We start from the raw sequence: 23,662 nt of genomic DNA, 5'->3' as shown, positions 1-23,662 counted from the left end.
CTACATTCTGTTACAAAAGTATAAGGAACACCATAAATTTTGTGATTTTTCAAAATTTATCTAAACTTTTTGATAGAAAACAGTTTTATATGTTTTAAAACATATTTTTGTCAGCAATTACTAAATCAGTTTTACCTCTCCATCCATTCCACTCACCTCCAAAACCACCCCAAATCATTACAGACCCAGCCTCTTGTTGCTGGCTTATTTTAACGTTGCTTTCTCTTCTTAAATTATGCCAATATGAAAACCCATCAGGGCCATCTAAATTAAACTTCTTCTCGTCACTAAACATTATTTCTAACCATTCTTCAGTTCATCTCATCTTGTCATTAGCCCAGTTTAAATGCATTGATTTGTGTTTGGCAGTTAAAAGGTGGTTTCAACTTCATTTTTAAATAAATTACATTGTCATTGTTTTTTAAAGTTCTCCAAACAGTCACATGAGATAAATCTATTGGTAATTCAGCAGCAGCTTACCTTGTTGACTTGCTTTTATTAATTATAAGCTTAAGAACTTCTCTCTCATTTCTTGATGTTAAACATTTAGGCTGTCCTGACTTTCTTTTTTGCCCATAATTTTTACCTTGTTGGAAAACATTTTGAATAGCATTCGTACATCTATTTACAGCAACAGAAATTTGTCTCAGAGACTTGCCTGAACCACTCAAATAATAAATTTTATGTATTTCTTGCTCCTTAAGTACAGTTCCATCAGGCATTGTTGAAAATGTTTATATAACATTCAATAAAACATTCAAAAAAGCCACCATGACAGTTAAAAATGATGACATCTCACCCTAGTCATGATAATTATAATCTTTATGTTCTTATATTTTTTCTTTGATATTCTCCCATCATCTAATTGTTTATTAATATGATATGACCACTCTTAACTAAAGTTGTTGGCCCTGAAAAGGGCCGTTTTAATATTTATTAAATACATTTAGTTATTTTCTAATAATTTTAGTTCTTGCAGAAGTTTCAATTTTTTTAATCTTAATAACTCTATGTTAAGTTGTTCTGCTTCTTGCTTTTTCCTCTCTGTATCTTGTTTTATATTCTCTGTATCTTGTTTCATTTTCTCTGTTTTTATGCCCTCCTCTATTAGCTGGATTTGGGCTTTCTCTAATGAATTAATGCTATAAATATAATATAAATCATTATTTTTTAGAAAGTAATTATTAATATTTAGTATTATTTTATCTGAATATTATTTACCGTTGTCTTTTGGGTGGTGGTGGATCATCTGCCACGTTCACATTTTCCCTGACAGCTACATCACTTATCACTACAGGTGAAAATATTGCTGAATTAGAGTGTTCATTTGTAGATGTAAGTGATTCAATATTTTCATATGTAACCATAAGTGGCGATGGTGGATCATCTGGATTGGGTAATGGTTCAATACTGTCACCCAAAACAGATAAAACCACTTGTGTGGAGGGATTCAATGATAATGGTGCTGGTCCTCCACCTGTTATATGTGCAGCACGTCGGTTATTATCTGCCTCTTTTTTGGCATCTATTTTTAATCGCTTCCAGCAACCTATAACATAGATCATAAGATATACTTTTCTAGTAAATTTTTCTTAAATTAAATACAGTCAAACCTGTTTTTATGCGGTGGATAGGGACCGCATAAAAAATCGCACAAAAAAAAGACCGCATAAAAACAGGTTTGACTGTATTTAATTTAAGAAAAATTTACTAGAAAAGTATATCTTATGATCTATGTACAAATAATACAAATAATAAAATAGCATACAGTCAAACCTGTTTTTATGCGGTGGATAGGGACCGCATAAAAAATCGCACAAAAAAAAGACCGCATAAAAACAGGTTTGACTGTATGCTATTTTATTATTTGTATATTTACATAATCTATTAATCTAATAAATAGAAGTAGGGATTAGTAGGATATGAAATCTTGATTCAGAATAGAGTTCTACAATTCGGACTTTTTCTCCTTACTCTTTCACATAAATATAGATTGTACAAAGTAATTTTCATTGTAATAAATTTAATGTAGGTGATTAATAATCGTAACTTTCTATTTTCTTTTTATTAAAATTTTGAATTATTATTCTACTTTGATATTATTAATGTTGTTAAGGTAAAATATTGGTAAAAAATATTAACTAACATCTTATAATCTGAAATGAATATTTTACATTCATACTTTCCTTTCAATTGTGCTATTGTACGAGCTGCTCTACAGGGAAATGACGAAGAGAATTCGTTTTGAATCTTCTCCCATGCGGTTTTTTTTGACGCTAGAGTACGGTTATCATACCCCTTCTCTTCAATTACGGGATAATTTTTAATAATTTCCGCCAGGACGTTCTTTTCTTCTTCCGAAAAGTTCCTACACGTTTTCGACACAGTCGCCATGTTTCTGACGTCACACGAATAATCTGATTGGCTGAATTACTCCTAAAACAAGGGAGTAATGGCGAAGAAAGTAACAGCCAATGTTTTGCCGAGATTCGTTTAGACGACGTCCAGAAATAGACGGTCGTCGTCTTTGCAATGCATTTTTAACCGCGGTTCAGCCAGCCAACGTCTATAGGCCGTTCTGTTGTTAAACGTCGTTTAACGTAATCTCTGTCTCTGCAATCGGCTGTAAAGATTTCTCGCCATAGCTGTAAAAATCTAAATATGTTAAACTTAACAGATAGTTAGAAAACGAACGACAGACAAATTCGTTTTAAAACCAAGTGTTCACGGAAATTTCCAAAATTTACAACTTTTCAGTCACTCTCATTGAACTAGAAAAATTTCTGTCTTTATTACATCTAATATTACGAAGAGAACAGACCCCACTGTACTCGGCAAGAGATTGGTTCGGTTAAGCTTCTGTTTAAGTAAAATTTCGGCTCTTTCATCAAAGTTTTATTTAGGTTTCTAATTTCCTAATCGCTTATTTATTTAACTACTACTTAAGTAGAAATAAGCTGAAACCGGTTACTTTGTACTTGAATATCTGTAGTCTCGGGAAAACAGTGGAAAGAAATTTTTATGACAACCGACACTTAAATCGTACATTTAAGGAAAATAAATTCTAGAGCTGTTTTTGTACCTCGTGCGTCTCATTCATTAAATTTAGTTGTAAATGATGCTGCCAAAGTAACAGTTAATTTTTTTAACATTATACAAGAATTGTACACGTTTTTTCTGCATCCCCTTACAGATGGGACATACTAAATCGTAATATCATCGGTTTAACATTGAAATCTGTATGTAATATAAGATGGGAGATCAGAATAAACGCAGGATAAATATATCAAATATTTTAATGGATTTTTTTTAAACTCCTGTCAACTATACAGAACTATCATAAAAACATGCCAGTAAACTTTTATTGGTTGGGTTAAGTTATAAATCTAGTCTAGGGTGAGCAACCTTTTTTATAACATAGGCCAGAATAAATTTTACGTTTTTTCCGCGGGCCGTAGTAGTTAATTGACGCCTTCTTGTGACTCGAAATTTTTTTAGTCTGCAAATATGAAATAAATAAATAAAAAGTTAATTACTACATTTATTTCTCTTATCGTTTTCGAAAATTACAAAGAATTGGAAAAATAACTATTAATTAGTTATTTTTCCAATTTAATAATCTATTAAAGATCTCGCGGGCCGGATAGAAACTTTTCGCGAGCCATAGCTGGCCCGCGGGCCGGGGGTTGCCCGCCGTTGATCTAGTCTGCTCATGATTCACATAATCGGGCAAGGGTGGCCGAATATCTAGCAGGCGGCTAACAGCCTACAACCGCTCCGGGATATAAAGTTAGACGCTTTACGCGTGTGTTGCTTCTACTAGCTAAACCGTGACGTTGATGCTCTGTAAAGTGCATGCGCCAGGAATAAGGCTTAACACTTTCATCAACAATGGAAGTGTTAAGTAACAATTGACGTGTCAACAATGGAAGTCTTACGTAACAATGGAATTGTCGACAATGAAAGTGTTACGTAACAATGGATATGTCAACAATAAAAGTGTTACGTAACAATGGAATTGTCAACAATAAAAGTGTTACGTAACAAGAGAAAGCGACGTGCAAGACACAGATGCAGTTTTTTTCGTTTTTGTGGGAAATCGAACATATTTTTAGACCCATCTAAAAATTTTCTAATTAGTCTGGAAACAGGGGATTCCAATTTTTGCATTCTGTTAAAACGGGTAAAGTTTACTATAATGTAATAATCTTAATCTTCACTATCGTTAATTTTGCCCGAGCAACGCCGGGCCCACCCGCAAGTATTCAATAAGCTTTTAATTTCGTATAATTCAGATACAAGGGATTATCTGTGCGTGACATTTCAATTATGTTTACAGTTCGTAACGTCGTAAGGAATACCGTAACGATAATTTTACGTCTTTTCTGTTAAAAACTTGTAGGGAATGCACCGGTCAAAGGCAATAAAAGCGTAATTTTGTTTCAGAATATTACCGAAAACGAAAAAAATTGTCGTCGTCAGACTGTTCGGAGTTCGAAAGTTTTCGGGAAATACGTCACACTGTGATTAAGGTTTCGAAATACTAGTGTGACGAATGTCGTCCTGCAACACACGTCGTGGTACACATATTGTCCGATAGAAAGCATAAAGAGATCGTAATTGGAAGATAGTAATAAATTTGCGAGAAAATGTCAGTGTGAGTGGTGAATTCGTGGAAAATCGTGTGCATTATAGAAAATTACAAAAATATCTATGAAATTTTGTTTCAAATATAAGTTACGTAGTTATATTATTGGTCAAAATTGTAAAAAGCAAGGCCGTAACAATTTTCCCCCTCAATCCAGGGGCCAAGCAATTTTTGAGACCCACAATCGGAAGACATTTTTATGTTCGTTGCACTTGAATAACTTATGTTTCTTAGAAGAAATTGCGTAGGTTACATAAAAATTAACGAACCGACTTCACTACATTGATTCAGAGCAGCAGTTCCCATACTTTTTTTATATGCATGCCCCGTGGCAGCCATTTGCTTAAGTATTTTTTCATTTCGCATTTTTGCTAGTTGTATTTCGTATTATCGACTAACGGGAGTGCCTTAGTCAATTATATAGCAGTGTACAATTAAATGTAAAAAACATTTTTGTTAAAGCGAAAATTTTTGCAGGAAAAACATAGATAAATGTGATAAAATTATAATTACATTTTATTTAAGACTAAGCACCCAATGACGTAGCGTGGTCAATGTAGCACCGGAATACAATACATTAGCTACTATTTATTATTATTTTTTTCGCATACTCTTAAACCATTCAATGCGTACCCCTAACTCTCACTTCCCTTCTCAACAGACGATCAATTGGCAGAAAACTAGAAATATTTTCTGATAATTTCGAATTGCCAGTTAACAGGAAACCTATTTATTGAGTATGGATTTTTGAATTTTAATTGCGTTTTATTAAGTAGATTTAGTATAACATTGTCGCGTAGACGAACAGCAACCAGTCTATAGGAATACAAAGGGGTGTTTATTCACTTAGAAAACTTACACTCACTGCAGCTTGCAGTGCTTGCTTGAGAGCTCGCGATTATATACGGTGAAGACATGGTTAAAATATGTAAATGATAAAGATTTACATTTGTTCTCAGACCAGGAGAACGTACATCCAAAAAAAAGAACGTCAAAAATGCTAGAACCGGAAACCTACCGTTTGATAGGCGAGAACGCTAACCACCGCACCATGAATGACACGGTAGGAAGAGTGAGCCGCTGCAATATTATTCAAAATGAATTCCTTTCTTATGCACAAAATACCATTGCCGCTTGAGTGAAAACCTGTACTCTAATGATAATAAATAAGTTTGTTTACAACGGCTAAGATTTCTCAGTAAAAACTGATTATTAAATACCGCTTCCATTCCTAGAAATAAAAAGAAATACTTAGTATTAGGTAAATAAATTTCGAATGAATTAACTTTTCCATATTTTTTATTTTTAGATATATAATGCATCATTATATACGATATTCAACATGATGCTAAAAGTTCGAGAAATTTGGTTGGGATGAACGTCCACGTGTATTCAATTACACCTGTCAATACTACTGATCAGTGTTAAAACTTGAATATCTACGTTACCCGAATTATCAAACGAACGGAATACTTGCATATTCGTGCGTCACTATTCATTTATTTTCAATAGTTTTGAGGGTAGTACAAAGCACCGTTTATTCGTATAAATTTCTGCCGTAGAGTTGGACATACAGAATTTTGAGCAACCTCGGTTACTCCCTACTTAATGGCAAATGTTTACTTAACTCTTTCCGCTCTGTGGACACTAAGAGGGCCTCGTTTTAGCCGGCCCATTATGGGTTCGGCCAGGTGCACAATGGGGTGAAAGACAAAGCCCGGTATATGGTTTATAACAGTATCCGTTGATGTTAAAGATGGAAAACAGAATGGACAAACAGTTAAGGTGGCAGTTACTACTATGGCGACCCAGAATCAAATCCGGACGAGTCAAGGGGGTTTTTCAGGGGGATTGGCCAAACCTGTAATGGGCTTCCTAAAAAAGCCCACTTAATGCCATAAGACAAAAACGGTGTTTATCATCATCCATTTCAAAACTTTTTTAAAGGTGTTTGAGCTCTTTTTTGATAAATTAGTATCTGTAAATATAAAATTTGTTAAGTAATTCATTAATTTAATAATTAAATAAAGTATTTATCAAGCTTTATTACTTTACATTGAACAAATTATTCTGATCAAATGAACTTTGTTCATTTGAAATACTTCTTATCAACCTTGATTATTTAAATATCTATTTTTAGTTTATTTACAAAGCAATTAATGATGTTTAAACGTAACTTTTTGTAGTTTATAATAATTTAATTAATAATTATATTATTATAGGAAGAATCTCTTACCTTTCTTATGCCGTGGTACTTGGCAGTAAGTGCAGACGATTACACTACTAATTGAAATCAACCAAAACATCGCTTAGCGCCATCTTGCGTTAAAAATACTACAATTTAAATAATTTATTTTTAATTTAAAAATTACATAGATTTATTTATCAATTCTATTCATTTTAAGCAAATTTAAATCGTTCTTGAAATAATTTATTAAATCGAACATGAAACTGTCGAAAATGTTTTAATTTTTCAGTATATTGGTCGGTTTATTTCAATTCAAATCTCTTCCCTTCGAAAGCAGTTAATAGATGACCGAAACGACTCTATTTTTAAAGGAAAAGCATGATGTACAGGGGAAAGCCACTACTAATTTCAGGCTGAGAGCATATGTTTTAAATTAAATGATTTAAAAATATGGGTATACTATAGATTACTCCCTATGGAATTTCGTGTGTTTGGGTATATATCTGAACTCAGGGGACCGAGACGAGTTCTACGATACTCTACTTTTGGACCGAAGACGAAAAATAAAAAAGTTATCATATTTTTTTCCGGCGATCGCGCGATGATAGAGAGTCGCGTCGCTTGCCGTTAAAATTGCCTTTAGTAGACGTTTCCCCCTTTTTTTACTTTCTTCAAGAACTACCGTGAATCGATCAGTAGTTTAGCACATGGCGGCGTGTGGTGGCGCCCATACGAGAGGTCAGTCGGGCCGCCATGTTCGCTGCCGTAAGTAACATTAACCGAAATGGCGATCGCGCGATGATCGGAAGTCGCGTCTCTCTCTCCGCTCTCGTATCGCGTGTTTAACGCTCCGGGAGATAACCGTAGTCCGACGTCACGGTTTGCAGACTTTACCGCAAGATGGCAATACTAGCAACTACGGTGCCGTCTGCATGAGAGCATTAAAAAAGTATGGTAACTTAAAAAGTGTGATAACTTTTTTATTTTTCGTCTCCGGTCCAAAAATAGAGTATCGTTGAACCCGTCTCGGTCCCCTGAGTTCAAATATATAATCAAAGTCCTGAAATTCCATAGGGAGTAATCTATAGTACACCCAAAAATATAATTAAAAATTGCAGCCTGGCATTGTGACCATGTCACAATAAATAATTAATCGTGGTTATAGTTTGTGAAAACTTTTGTTTCAACTTGTTAAAATATTTACCGTGAAAAACGACATTTTGATCTTTGTCGTGTTATGAACCACAATACTAAAGTTAAAATCCTTCTAAAAGGTAATGAGAAGTTAAGATTATTAGATTGTTTTCTACTTCTAATTCTTCTATTATATTATGTTATAGTATTTGATTTATAAAGGTTAACTTACGCAAGGGTTTATCACACCGAGTGACCAATCTAACACATTTTTAAAATTCTCTAAATTCTGTACTATAGAGGGATGAAGAATTTTTGTGATAAACCCCTGCGTAAGATAACCTTTGTAGTTATATAAATCAAATACTATAATATAGCGAACATTAAAACGAAACTATATAAAGAGATTCGGGTTAATGTTACCTTAGGATCCAAAATGGCGGCCGGGGAAATTTTTCCCTACTTCGGAGACTGCGACGGGGAAAAATTTTTTCCTAGAGTCGAGACGTCGACGACGTGGAGATTTTTTCCCCGTTCAGTTTCTACCCTGCGTTCGACGTTGCCGAGTATCCTGTAACCTCGAGACGGAGATGGTAGTGTGTAAATTTGCGACGGTAGAGGGAGCCTTTTCGTGACGTCGTGCGAGAGTAAAATCGGCGGTAAATTCGTAGGGGTGTTACGAACGAATATGCAAATGCGTGATCTGCGACGTGAATTCTGTTCATTTCTGGGCAATTTTATGCAAATCTACTAGTTTCCTGTTGGAATCGTTTACTGCTGTGTTGCGACGAATTGCGTATTGGATTAATTGCTGTGTTTTTTTTTTGTAACGATATTTCATTTGCACACAAATTGCTATCTGTGAATATGTATTGTTATTAATTCCTCTAGTATTAGTAAATAATTTTATTTCTGTTTTTACAATTTAATCCTAAAAGTTAGAGAATCAAGTAATCAGAAATTAAGGAAAGACCGTGTTTTTTTCCTCTCCTTACCTCCACGCGTTTAGTTTATTGCCAATTGTTCGATAATGACTAGTTTTGCCGATTTGAGTTGCAACGACGAATTTTGGTCGAGATGCACTTCCCGTGATTTCTACAAGTTAATGGAAGACGACTTTTCGGAGCTTGGTTTGCCTCCCCGTATCGATAACACATAGATTTTTGCTGTAAAGTTAAGCATACAGCCGACCGAGTCCGTTTGCATTCATTGCGATGAAGATAAGAAATGCTTCATATCTCAGGTGAACGACAGATCAGAAAACACTGTGAATTGGATCGTTTGTAAATACGTGAATTCCGGCAGTACGATAATAACGGACGAATGGAAAGGATATATGCATATTGACGACATAGAAGTAGTAGTGGTCGAACATAGAACTGTCAACGATTCGAAATATTTCGTCGACCCCCAAACAGGAGATCATACTCAGAATATCGAACAATCGAAAAGTGAGTAAAAAACTCCTCTTTTTGTTGTTTTTTATTGTTTATTTCGGTTAAAAAATCCGCGGAGTCTGCAGAGAAATTCAAGATGGCGGCCGGAACCGCGGCCATCTTGAATGCAGGGGAAAATTATTTTCCCTGTCGCAGTCTCCGAAGTAGGGAAAAATTTTCCCGGCCGCCATTTTGGATCCTAGGGTAACATTATTTCAGCCTACCATTGTCTCCTTTATCGCGGAATTATACGAAATGGCGCAAGCAAATTCAATAGTAGACAGAGAATGAAAATATATCTTAAATTTTTCAGATATCGTAACATTTTCTAATGTTAACTCTAAGAAAATATACCATTCGCAACTGAATATCAAACCGTAATCTGCCAACCAATCAAATTTCGCAAAAAACGGACCAAATATTTAAACTGGGCACCCACGAAAACCGCTTAAAACATTTTGTACTCGACGGGGTAACCTCGTATTATATAATTTTTCTATTGTAATGCCATTATATAAGAAGAAGGGACTGTTGAAGAAGGGGGTCCTCCTGGCAGAGAGGACGATCAACGACTACTAATTAAGACCTTATATATATACAGCGCCTGCTCAAGCATTTATGTCGCCTCGGACAAAAAGACAAATTGCCGCCCCTTAAATGTATTTAGAGGGAAACATGTAATATACGAGTAAAATTAACTCTTTTAAGTTTACTTGATCGGCAGTTTTATGCGCAATCGCCAAAATGGCCAAATTATTATAATGATTTTGCGTGGTAGTGGAACGTAAAAAGTTTTTAATTAAACTTTTATTTATAGAAACTCTTTTCCCCCGCTAGCTAGTTATTGGTATAATCGGAAGTATCCTTAAGGTGACACTAAGGTTTGGGACAAAATTTAACATTGTTGCTTATCTTTCCTTTTTGCCCAAAAGCCCTCTTTTATGGTTGTTTCCTTCGGATTTAAGGAATGCAAATATTTTCTTAGCTTTCATGCAAAAATAATAAATACGAAATGTAACTTGCATGGTAATTGTAGTCACACAAAAAATCGACAAATATAAATTTCGATTAATTAAGTATTTAACTTATAAATATTTTGTCACATTCACGACCAAAATGCCGCCTTTAGATCTGCCGCCCAGAACAAATGTCCGGGTTGTCCGCCCATAGAGCGGGCCCTGTATATATTTTTAAAATTATATATATTTTTTTGTAAGAATTAATTTTTAAAATTTTTCGCCAATAGATGATGCTACGTGTAAAGCCAGCAATTAAATGTAGACAGAAATTAATTGATATATATATCGGAGGGATATGATAAAAGTGAGGATTTGATCAAATCCCTAAGGGATTTGATCAATTCTCTGAGGATGTTAAAATGACAATTCTATAGTGTCATTTCCCTAAAAAAGTAAGTGATTAGATCAAATCTCTAAACTGGTTTCGAGAAATGACAAAAAACGAATCAACAAAGTAAGAAGTTAATAAAATAATGTAAAAGATAAAAATTACTATACTATAACTCTTATCTTAAAAACCGATGGTGTCAGATATATTCATTCTTTTAGTTATTTGCACTGTGTATATCAGTACACGGAAAGTTTATTTCCATTCCTTTCTGACATCCGGAGGAATAAAATTCTACTGTACTCTAATCTGCTTTATTTTTAAAATCAAATCCGAATAAAATAAAAAAGGTTATAAGACAAACAGATGATAATATGAGAGAGAAAAACTATTTTATTATAATTCATGTTACCCAAATGCATTTCACCTTCAACGGCCTCTTCGGTAGGGTTTTTTCTTTTTACAAAGGAACTTAAATGTAAGTCATCCGACAGTAGAGACATCATTTATACAATAACTACTTCGCGTACAGTTTTTCTCTCTCATTTTATCATCTGTTTGTCTTACAACCTTTTTTTATTTTATTCGGATTTGTTTTTAAAAATAAAGCAGATTAGAGTACAGTAGAATTTTATGCCTCCGGATGTCAGAAAGGAATGGAAATAAACTTTCCGTGTACTGATATACACAGTGCAAATAACTAAAAAAAAGTAAGAAGTACTGTACCATATATCTGTATATTGAATAAAAATAATTGGAATAGCGCGCTTTTCCTTCGAAATTAAAATTGTGGTGAAATATTATCTAATTAAAGTGCAGTATATATGTGAAATACATTTAATAATTGCTGTTAACATATTTTTTTAAAATAAATATTCATTGTTATGTACATCACGTATGCTTAACCTAGGGCTTGATGGCCAAATCCCGCTCTTCAACGATTTTCATTCGTCCACAAACGGTAAAAATTAGTCGCATCACTCACATTGATTGTTATATAGTAAGATATTAACTTATGACTAGGAGGAATTCGGGTTTGAATTATATTTGGGAATTCGTCTAATTTAGCATCGTTATTAATTCGGGTCAGGCTTTCATCTATGCTAGCGATCCCTTTGCGGGTTAGAACCTGCTGTTATTGTATATTTAAAAAACAATAATCTCTAAAAAATTTGTAAAAATTTCTTAAAAATAAACGAGTTTCAAAAATTAACTCTTTTTTATCCGATTTCGAAAGAGCCAAGAACTGAGATGGACACTGTGAAATTAATAAATATTCCTTACTTTATTGTTCATTATCCATACGTTGTTATTCAAATTATCCAAATGCATTTCACAAATTCTTTTGCCTCTTCAGTGGATTCATCCTACCTGTGTATTGTGGCCGATTATATAGACTATATTTTATTTATTTATTTTGCTCTCTTTGTCTTGTGGCTACTATGAGGGCCTTTTTTCACATCCATCGTGGGTTCGAACAGACCTACAATTGGGACGACTAGAGGTGAGAAACGAGCCCGATATATTCGGGAGTTACCAATCATAAAAAAGTCCTTGTCGTGCTCGGGAAATTTAGAATAGTAATTTAATAAAATATAAAAATTTCAAATATTGACATTACTATGTAATTATTTATTACAGCAATATCTATATTGAATCTGGGTAATCCAGGATTGAATCCGGGATTACCCAGAGCGGTGGGCGGCCGACACCTTAACTGCCTCGACCATCTGGCCATTCAGTCTAAGTGTGCGCTGGTATTTCTCATTAATCAATGACTATATAAATTGATTCCGATGATATACAGAAAGTTTTTTAAATAATAAATTTTACATAGTTTATATAAAATTTCCATCTGCACCGACTCTTCAATAAGTAGACAATTTATACAGCTATTATTTTTTGGCATTTGAATATAATTCATGTGTAATATATATTATATTATATTAATTAATACAATAAAACTTTTGTTTATTTAAAACTTTTAAAATAATTAATTTTTTATTTTATTTTTTCAATCAATACATATTGACGAATAATCCCAACCGGAATTTAGTTTAGTCGAAAAAAAATAGAAAAAAAATAAAAGATTTATAATTATAATATTTCAATATCATTTTTAATACATTTTCAAAATTTGTAATATTATTATAATTACAACTTTAAAATATTTTGCGGGACAAAAATAATCGAGATTGTAATCGTCCAATTTTAGTAGGCAGGAATCGCATGGAAGTGATTCGTGTTTTAGACAGGGGAATAGTGTTTTGTAGCACGTGAGTTCTACAGGAAAGTGTGATAAGTAGTAGGTAATTTACATTCTATGATGAAATTCAATGTTCTTGTAACATATATTATAGAAATTAAGCAATAAAAAAACTAATAGGTGGACCATTAAAAATTCGGCAATTTAAGACGCATTGTCGATTCTGTAATTTGTTTTCTTAACTTTTCCATATTTTTTATGTTTAGATATATAGTGCATTCATTATATATGGTATTCAACATAATGCTAGAAATTCGAGAAATTTGCTTTGGATCAACGTCCACGTGAGTTCAATTACACCTGTCAATACTACTGATCAGTGTTAAAACATGAATATCTACGTTACCCAAATTATCAAAACACATTCATGCATCACTATTCATTTAATTTCATTAGATTTGGAAGTAGTTCAACGCAACGTTTATTCGTATAAATTTCTGCTGTGAAGTTTGACATCAGCATTCTGAGCAGCCTTGGTTACTCACCACTTAATGGAAAATGTTTACTTAATCATACCACCATGATCTTTCTCAAATTAATACAATACATTTTATGTTTCTGTTTTTACCTGAATAAAGCAATAGATTCAACACATTTATTGCTTTGTATTTTAGCGTAATTGACAAAAAACTGCTTGAAAAAAATTGTACTTAAATGTTGGGTGTTCGCGTAACAAGAGAATACACGATCCGCGAGCGAAATGTTACGAAATAAAACTTAATACAAAGTAGTTTTATTCTCTCTGAACAGGTTCTTACATAGGATCCCAACTTTACAACTTCTAGAATTTTATATATACAGGAATTAAAAGTTTGTCCTCAAAAAACAGTTATCTTGCACACACGCGACAATCTGACGAGGACCGTATTCACTTACACTAACTTATACTAACTTAAAACTAAAAGAAATTGGAAGAATAGAAGAAATAAGGAAAGATAAGAAAAGTAGTAGAAATACCCGGGTTTCTTTGCGATGTGTCTTTTGGTGGGGAACAACTTCGGATCTCTCTCTTTTGTTACGTTTGTAGCCCTTTTCCTTATAGATCTTTCGTCTATAATCTTTTTCTTTCAGACTGAGTCGTCTTTCCTCGATGATCTCTCTCTGCACTTTATCCTCTTAGATCACCCTTCTCCCTTTCTGGAGCACTCCTTTTCAGCTCCTACCTCTTCGGGATTCCAACCCAGACTTCCTTCAAAGTTCTCTTATAGGAATTCCTTCCTATCGATTCCTTGGCTCCTCGTAGCCTCCAATCGTCGGACACTCGATCTGGAGCGCTACCTTCTCTCGTCAAGAGCTCGACCCAGACTGTCTCTCCCCTTTGTTCACCGGCCCCAGGGCCTTACTTCACCTTTTGTTCTACCTATTGAGGGAAAGATAATCCTCCCCCAAGGGCAAAGAGTTAGACAAAGAGAGTTCTAGGAAAAGTTAGACAAAAGAAAGTTCTAAAAGAGTTAGACAAAGGAACAAAGAAAATCTAAGACTAATTCAATATAAAATATACAAAATATACAATATCATGGCCGACGGCCACATAAAAACATTTCAAATTTCTGTCAGGTGTTCTTAGTCTGTGGAAAAAATTATCTTTAGAACTTCGATAAAATTTTCACACATTAAGCCACAAAGCCACGTCAAGGCGACACCCATTTTGTGGTAGTTTTTTGATTTCCAGAAACTGACCCCGATTGCTCGACAGAATAACAATCGAGGAATAAAACTGGATATTCGTTGCTATTCGATTCATTCGGCAAACTAAAATAAACTACGAAAATTTAATTTTTATGTCATTTTCATCAAACTTTCCTATTAAAGGATGTGAAGATTCAATACAGATTTTTCATATAAGAATCAATATAGCGACGAATAAAAAAATTACGTTCAAAATATAAATAACTACAAATTATAAAAATTGCATATATAACATATACTAAAAAGTTATTATATTGTAACAAAGATGCTGTTCCTTAAAACCCCTTTGCTACCAATTTTTGTGTAGTGAAACTGTTTTTATACAGAAAAATAAATTAGAACGAAAAATATTACGATATTTATTGTGTATCGATTGAATGTTTCATGTAATCATAGCGCCAAATATTTAAGACACGTGTTATCTATCTATTGTGAAAATATTTTTAAAAAGAAATAAACTTGTGTATCGATTGAATGTTTCATGTAATCATAGCGCCAAATATTTAAGACACGTGTTATCTATCTATTGTGAAAATATTTTTAAAAAGAAATAAACTTGTGTATCGATTGAATGTTTCATGTAATCATAGCGCCAAATATTTAAGACACGTGTTATCTATCTATTGTGAAAATATTTTTAAAAAGAAATAAACTTGTGTATCGATTGAATGTTTCATGTAATCATAGCGCCAAATATTTAAGACACGTGTTATCTATCTATTGTGAAAATATTTTTAAAAAGAAATAAACTTGTGTATCGATTGAATGTTTCATGTAATCATAGCGCCAAATATTTAAGACACGTGTTATCTATCTATTGTGAAAATATTTTTAAAAAGAAATAAACTTGTGTATCGATTGAATGTTTCATGTAATCATAGCGCCAAATATTTAAGACACGTGTTATCTATCTATTGTGAAAATATTTTTAAAAAGAAATAAACTTGTGTATCGATTGAATGTTTCATGTAATCATAGCGCCAAATATTTAAGACACGTGTTATCTATCTATTGTGAAAATATTTTTAAAAAGAAATAAACTTGTGTATCGATTGAATGTTTCATGTAATCATAGCGCCAAATATTTAAGACACGTGTTATCTATCTATTGTGAAAATATTTTTAAAAAGAAATAAACTTGTGTATCGATTGAATGTTTCATGTAATCATAGCGCCAAATATTTAAGACACGTGTTATCTATCTATTGTGAAAATATTTTTAAAAAGAAATAAACTTGTGTATCGATTGAATGTTTCATGTAATCATAGCGCCAAATATTTAAGACACGTGTTATCTATCTATTGTGAAAATATTTTTAAAAAGAAATAAACTTGTGTATCGATTGAATGTTTCATGTAATCATAGCGCCAAATATTTAAGACACGTGTTATCTATCTATTGTGAAAATATTTTTAAAAAGAAATAAACTTGTGTATCGATTGAATGTTTCATGTAATCATAGCGCCAAATATTTAAGACACGTGTTATCTATCTATTGTGAAAATATTTTTAAAAAGAAATAAACTTGTGTATCGATTGAATGTTTCATGTAATCATAGCGCCAAATATTTAAGACACGTGTTATCTATCTATTGTGAAAATATTTTTAAAAAGAAATAAACTTGTGTATCGATTGAATGTTTCATGTAATCATAGCGCCAAATATTTAAGACACGTGTTATCTATCTATTGTGAAAATATTTTTAAAAAGAAATAAACTTGTGTATCGATTGAATGTTTCATGTAATCATAGCGCCAAATATTTAAGACACGTGTTATCTATCTATTGTGAAAATATTTTTAAAAAGAAATAAACTTGTGTATCGATTGAATGTTTCATGTAATCATAGCGCCAAATATTTAAGACACGTGTTATCTATCTATTGTGAAAATATTTTTAAAAAGAAATAAACTTGTGTATCGATTGAATGTTTCATGTAATCATAGCGCCAAATATTTAAGACACGTGTTATCTATCTATTGTGAAAATATTTTTAAAAAGAAATAAACTTGTGTATCGATTGAATGTTTCATGTAATCATAGCGCCAAATATTTAAGACACGTGTTATCTATCTATTGTGAAAATATTTTTAAAAAGAAATAAACTTGTGTATCGATTGAATGTTTCATGTAATCATAGCGCCAAATATTTAAGACACGTGTTATCTATCTATTGTGAAAATATTTTTAAAAAGAAATAAACTTGTGTATCGATTGAATGTTTCATGTAATCATAGCGCCAAATATTTAAGACACGTGTTATCTATCTATTGTGAAAATATTTTTAAAAAGAAATAAACTTGTGTATCGATTGAATGTTTCATGTAATCATAGCGCCAAATATTTAAGACACGTGTTATCTATCTATTGTGAAAATATTTTTAAAAAGAAATAAACTTGTGTATCGATTGAATGTTTCATGTAATCATAGCGCCAAATATTTAAGACACGTGTTATCTATCTATTGTGAAAATATTTTTAAAAAGAAATAAACTTGTGTATCGATTGAATGTTTCATGTAATCATAGCGCCAAATATTTAAGACACGTGTTATCTATCTATTGTGAAAATATTTTTAAAAAGAAATAAACTTGTGTATCGATTGAATGTTTCATGTAATCATAGCGCCAAATATTTAACACACGTGTTATCTATCTATTGTGAAAATATTTTTAAAAAGAAATAAACTTGTGTATCGATTGAATGTTTCATGTAATCATAGCGCCAAATATTTAAGACACGTGTTATCTATCTATTGTGAAAATATTTTTAAAAAGAAATAAACTTGTGTATCGATTGAATGTTTCATGTAATCATAGCGCCAAATATTTAAGACACGTGTTATCTATCTATTGTGAAAATATTTTTAAAAAGAAATAAACTTGTGTATCGATTGAATGTTTCATGTAATCATAGCGCCAAATATTTAAGACACGTGTTATCTATCTATTGTGAAAATATTTTTAAAAAGAAATAAACTTGTGTATCGATTGAATGTTTCATGTAATCATAGCGCCAAATATTTAAGACACGTGTTATCTATCTATTGTGAAAATATTTTTAAAAAGAAATAAACTTGTGTATCGATTGAATGTTTCATGTAATCATAGCGCCAAATATTTAAGACACGTGTTATCTATCTATTGTGAAAATATTTTTAAAAAGAAATAAACTTGTGTATCGATTGAATGTTTCATGTAATCATAGCGCCAAATATTTAACACACGTGTTATCTATCTATTGTGAAAATATTTTTAAAAAGAAATAAACTTGTGTATCGATTGAATGTTTCATGTAATCATAGCGCCAAATATTTAAGACACGTGTTATCTATCTATTGTGAAAATATTTTTAAAAAGAAATAAACTTGTGTATCGATTGAATGTTTCATGTAATCATAGCGCCAAATATTTAAGACACGTGTTATCTATCTATTGTGAAAATATTTTTAAAAAGAAATAAACTTGTGTATCGATTGAATGTTTCATGTAATCATAGCGCCAAATATTTAAGACACGTGTTATCTATCTATTGTGAAAATATTTTTAAAAAGAAATAAACTTGTGTATCGATTGAATGTTTCATGTAATCATAGCGCCAAATATTTAAGACACGTGTTATCTATCTATTGTGAAAATATTTTTAAAAAGAAATAAACTTGTGTATCGATTGAATGTTTCATGTAATCATAGCGCCAAATATTTAAGACACGTGTTATCTATCTATTGTGAAAATATTTTTAAAAAGAAATAAACTTGTGTATCGATTGAATGTTTCATGTAATCATAGCGCCAAATATTTAAGACACGTGTTATCTATCTATTGTGAAAATATTTTTAAAAAGAAATAAACTTGTGTATCGATTGAATGTTTCATGTAATCATAGCGCCAAATATTTAAGACACGTGTTATCTATCTATTGTGAAAATATTTTTAAAAAGAAATAAACTTGTGTATCGATTGAATGTTTCATGTAATCATAGCGCCAAATATTTAAGACACGTGTTATCTATCTATTGTGAAAATATTTTTAAAAAGAAATAAACTTGTGTATCGATTGAATGTTTCATGTAATCATAGCGCCAAATATTTAAGACACGTGTTATCTATCTATTGTGAAAATATTTTTAAAAAGAAATAAACTTGTGTATCGATTGAATGTTTCATGTAATCATAGCGCCAAATATTTAAGACACGTGTTATCTATCTATTGTGAAAATATTTTTAAAAAGAAATAAACTTGTGTATCGATTGAATGTTTCATGTAATCATAGCGCCAAATATTTAAGACACGTGTTATCTATCTATTGTGAAAATATTTTTAAAAAGAAATAAACTTGTGTATCGATTGAATGTTTCATGTAATCATAGCGCCAAATATTTAAGACACGTGTTATCTATCTATTGTGAAAATATTTTTAAAAAGAAATAAACTTGTGTATCGATTGAATGTTTCATGTAATCATAGCGCCAAATATTTAAGACACGTGTTATCTATCTATTGTGAAAATATTTTTAAAAAGAAATAAACTTGTGTATCGATTGAATGTTTCATGTAATCATAGCGCCAAATATTTAAGACACGTGTTATCTATCTATTGTGAAAATATTTTTAAAAAGAAATAAACTTGTGTATCGATTGAATGTTTCATGTAATCATAGCGCCAAATATTTAAGACACGTGTTATCTATCTATTGTGAAAATATTTTTAAAGAGAAATAAACTTGTGTATCGATTGAATGTTTCATGTAATCATAGCGCCAAATATTTAAGACACGTGTTATCTATCTATTGTGAAAATATTTTTAAAAAGAAATAAACTTGTGTATCGATTGAATGTTTCATGTAATCATAGCGCCAAATATTTAAGACACGTGTTATCTATCTATTGTGAAAATATTTTTAAAAAGAAATAAACTTGTGTATCGATTGAATGTTTCATGTAATCATAGCGCCAAATATTTAAGACACGTGTTATCTATCTATTGTGAAAATATTTTTAAAAAGAAATAAACTTGTGTATCGATTGAATGTTTCATGTAATCATAGCGCCAAATATTTAAGACACGTGTTATCTATCTATTGTGAAAATATTTTTAAAAAGAAATAAACTTGTGTATCGATTGAATGTTTCATGTAATCATAGCGCCAAATATTTAAGACACGTGTTATCTATCTATTGTGAAAATATTTTTAAAAAGAAATAAACTTGTGTATCGATTGAATGTTTCATGTAATCATAGCGCCAAATATTTAAGACACGTGTTATCTATCTATTGTGAAAATATTTTTAAAAAGAAATAAACTTGTGTATCGATTGAATGTTTCATGTAATCATAGCGCCAAATATTTAAGACACGTGTTATCTATCTATTGTGAAAATATTTTTAAAAAGAAATAAACTTGTGTATCGATTGAATGTTTCATGTAATCATAGCGCCAAATATTTAAGACACGTGTTATCTATCTATTGTGAAAATATTTTTAAAAAGAAATAAACTTGTGTATCGATTGAATGTTTCATGTAATCATAGCGCCAAATATTTAAGACACGTGTTATCTATCTATTGTGAAAATATTTTTAAAAAGAAATAAACTTGTGTATCGATTGAATGTTTCATGTAATCATAGCGCCAAATATTTAAGACACGTGTTATCTATCTATTGTGAAAATATTTTTAAAAAGAAATAAACTTGTGTATCGATTGAATGTTTCATGTAATCATAGCGCCAAATATTTAAGACACGTGTTATCTATCTATTGTGAAAATATTTTTAAAAAGAAATAAACTTGTGTATCGATTGAATGTTTCATGTAATCATAGCGCCAAATATTTAAGACACGTGTTATCTATCTATTGTGAAAATATTTTTAAAAAGAAATAAACTTGTGTATCGATTGAATGTTTCATGTAATCATAGCGCCAAATATTTAAGACACGTGTTATCTATCTATTGTGAAAATATTTTTAAAAAGAAATAAACTTGTGTATCGATTGAATGTTTCATGTAATCATAGCGCCAAATATTTAAGACACGTGTTATCTATCTATTGTGAAAATATTTTTAAAAAGAAATAAACTTGTGTATCGATTGAATGTTTCATGTAATCATAGCGCCAAATATTTAAGACACGTGTTATCTATCTATTGTGAAAATATTTTTAAAAAGAAATAAACTTGTGTATCGATTGAATGTTTCATGTAATCATAGTGCCAAATATTTAAGATATATGTTTTGTATTAGTATAGTTTTTAAAAAGTATATCGAGTGAATGTTATATAAAATTAGAATGTGAAATATTACTAAAATTCTAGCTTATATACTAATCCGGAATAAGAAAAAACCTGGTTATTACTTATCAAAATCCTTAAATTAAATATTACGATATTAAATTAAAAGAAGGTGTAAAAATCATGCTACTTATCGTGATTCTACCGTCTGGTGTCGGGAAGAAAATTGTCCAAGTTAAATTCTAATTTGAAAGTTGTTAACCTGAAAGTAATATTTTTGTAAAAATTTTTGTATTTTGCGTAAAAAATTATAATGTACATAAAATATATTAAGAGAACTAAGATTATTTATTCAACTGATTCCTGTCTAAACTATTGCACATTTACCGCACCTTCATTTTAATAATTTGAGAGTTATTATCTTAATTTGAACGAAAATAAGCTGGAATATAACAAAAATCTGTATATAAATCAATCTCGCTAATTTAATTCAGCAATAATTTGTATAAATATCACAACTTGAAGACAAAAATGTTTCGGGTCGATGCTCTATTTGAATTTATACTCAATATTAATTATATAAATAAAAACAAAGGGTTACTTACTTCGGTGAGACTTGCCGAAAGAGAATTCAGTTGAAAACCTTCTGAAAAAAACAACAATAAAAATTAAATACAAACAATATAAAAAAGAGCAATTGTAAAGTATTGTTAGTTGAGTATTACCTCGCATCAAGCGCGTCACTTATTATGTCGAAATTTCTAAGATAAACCATTTAAGTCATTACTACAAATATTCAATAAGCTTTTAATTTCGTATAATTCAGATACGAGAAATTATCTGTGCGCGACATTTCAATTATGTTTACAGTTTGTAACGTCGTAAGGAATAGCGTAACGATAATTTTACGTCCCTTCTGTTAAAAACTTGTAGAGAATGCACCGGTCAAAGGCGATAAAAGGTAATTTTGTTTCAGAAAGTTACGAAATCACTGAAAACAAAAAAAAAGAAAAAAAAGAAAAAATTGTTGGTGTCGGACTGTTCGGAGTTCGAAAGTTTTCGGGAAATACGGGTAAAGTTCACACTACTATTTCGGTACTTAGTCACAGTGTTGATTTCGCCCGTTTACGGGCGCAAATCAACACTGTGACTAAGTACCGAAATAGATGAAAAAGGTTTCGAAATAGTAGTGTGACGGAATGTCGTCCTGCAACACACATCGTGGTACACATATTGTCCGATAGAAAGCATAAAGAGATCGTAATTGGAAGATAGTAATAAATTTGCGAGAAAATGTCAGTGTGAGTGGTGAATTCGTGGGAAATCGTGTGCATTATAGAAAATTACAAAAATATCTATGAAATTTTGTTTCAAATATAAGTTACGTAGTTATATCGGAAGAGCGCAGAATTAGTGGCGTAGCGTAGTGGGGGCGACAGGGGTTCCCCACCCCGGGCGGCACTTATAGGGAGCGGCAAAATTTCACAATATATAATATTTTGTAAAAATACCTAAATAAGGGCGCGGCGAAAATTTGCCTCCGCCCCTGGTGGCTGACACCCACGCCACCCACTGCTCAGAATAGGTCTCCAGGAAACCTATTTTGAGCTTTTCCGATAACTCAACGAGAGTGATACACGGGACATTCGATAAGTCCCCGTAGCGAAAAACAGTTAACAAACCTTAGACAAATCGCTATTCTATGCTCCACGTTAAGTGAGTTTCGCTACGGGTAGTCGGTCGAAATGCGTCTGTGTTTTATGCTATCAATAGCTATTACGCTTTAACCAATCACAGTTTAGTTAACATTGTATTTTTGCCACGTGACTGCAACCCGCCGTTTTCAAAGTTTTTAGTATTCTGTAGCCTAAGATTTTGTTAAAATATCATCAAAGAAGAAATAACACAGCCAGCGAACTACAACTTGTCAGTTCGAGATATTAATTAAAACACTTCGGTTCTAGTCAGAGTCGGATTTATGTATTTCGAGGCTCTCGAAACAGTGTTAGGCCCCTTACCAACCCTTTACAATTTTAGAAGTCGATCACACAAAAAAAGATAATTAACATAAACATATTAATTTTAATCATAAATGTTTCATTGTTTAAAAGTATTTGCAACATATTAGAAAATAAGATACGGTACAATTCAAAAAGGAAAACACTAAAAATTTCGTTTTCGTCACTTTTCGATGACAAAAAAACTGCTAAAAGTTAAGAAAATATACCTGTAAAAATCAAATAAATTTTATATTAAAAAGATGGGATCACTAGAAATATAATATAAACAATACTGGTTATTAATATAATTAAATACTACACAAAATAAAAAGTAACGTATATTTTGTTGGTTTGTAAAAAACAAATTACAAAATTTGACTTCAATTTTCTTTTTGTACAAATTTTTGAGCTCCTTTGAAACTCGAGGTCCTAAGCTATAGCTTACATAGCTTACTTGTAAATTCGGCCCTAGCTCTAGCTTTTTTCGTAATTCATTGCATAAATGTAAAAGTAATGGCTTCGAAAACCGACAAAATTCTTTAAAGCTTGTATCATTCAGCCAAAAAGCATTATCTCGAAGACGAAAAACCAAGATTCATGACAACCAATGCTAATTTTCTCTATCTCCAATTGCTCGTGAAGTAATATCATCCTTACACCTAAAGTCGCCATGTTCTTTTTACTTTCGTTACGTTCCTAAAACGACACCTCGAGAGTG

General features: G+C 31.6%; 2 protein-coding genes across 2 annotated transcripts in view; one reads left to right on the top strand and one right to left on the bottom strand.

Moving 5' to 3' along the window:
- LOC136970578 (zinc finger protein 850-like) overlaps positions 1–23,662 on the top strand; it is a gene marked incomplete at its 5' end in the record, with an annotated part of 121,331 nt that overhangs the window by 79,206 nt on the left and 18,463 nt on the right.
- Positions 947–1,590, bottom strand: LOC136970583 (uncharacterized). The gene is made up of 2 exons (XM_067265033.1): positions 1,222–1,590; positions 947–1,142 (listed from the first exon to the last, which is right to left on the bottom strand). The coding sequence occupies exons 1-2, from the start codon at positions 1,563–1,565 to the stop codon at positions 947–949; spliced, it is 540 nt and encodes a 179-aa protein (XP_067121134.1). The 5' UTR covers positions 1,566–1,590.

The sequence above is a fragment of the Centruroides vittatus genome, unplaced genomic scaffold, assembly GCF_030686945.1.
Source record: "Centruroides vittatus isolate TY-2023 unplaced genomic scaffold, ASM3068694v2 contig_2033, whole genome shotgun sequence".
Taxonomy (NCBI): domain Eukaryota; kingdom Metazoa; phylum Arthropoda; class Arachnida; order Scorpiones; family Buthidae; genus Centruroides; species Centruroides vittatus.
Note: the sequence above shows the minus strand (reverse complement) of the source record. Positions and strands in the feature narration are given on the sequence as shown.

Bases quoted from the DNA above. Each gene is read 5' to 3' on its own strand.
- LOC136970583 (XM_067265033.1), bottom strand. From the start codon at position 1,565: ATGATCTATGTTATAGGTTGCTGGAAGCGATTAAAAATAGATGCCAAA. The intron at 1,143-1,221 runs GTAAATAATATT...TTATATTTATAG, and splicing joins CCACCACCCAAAAGACAACG to CATTAATTCATTAGAGAAAG.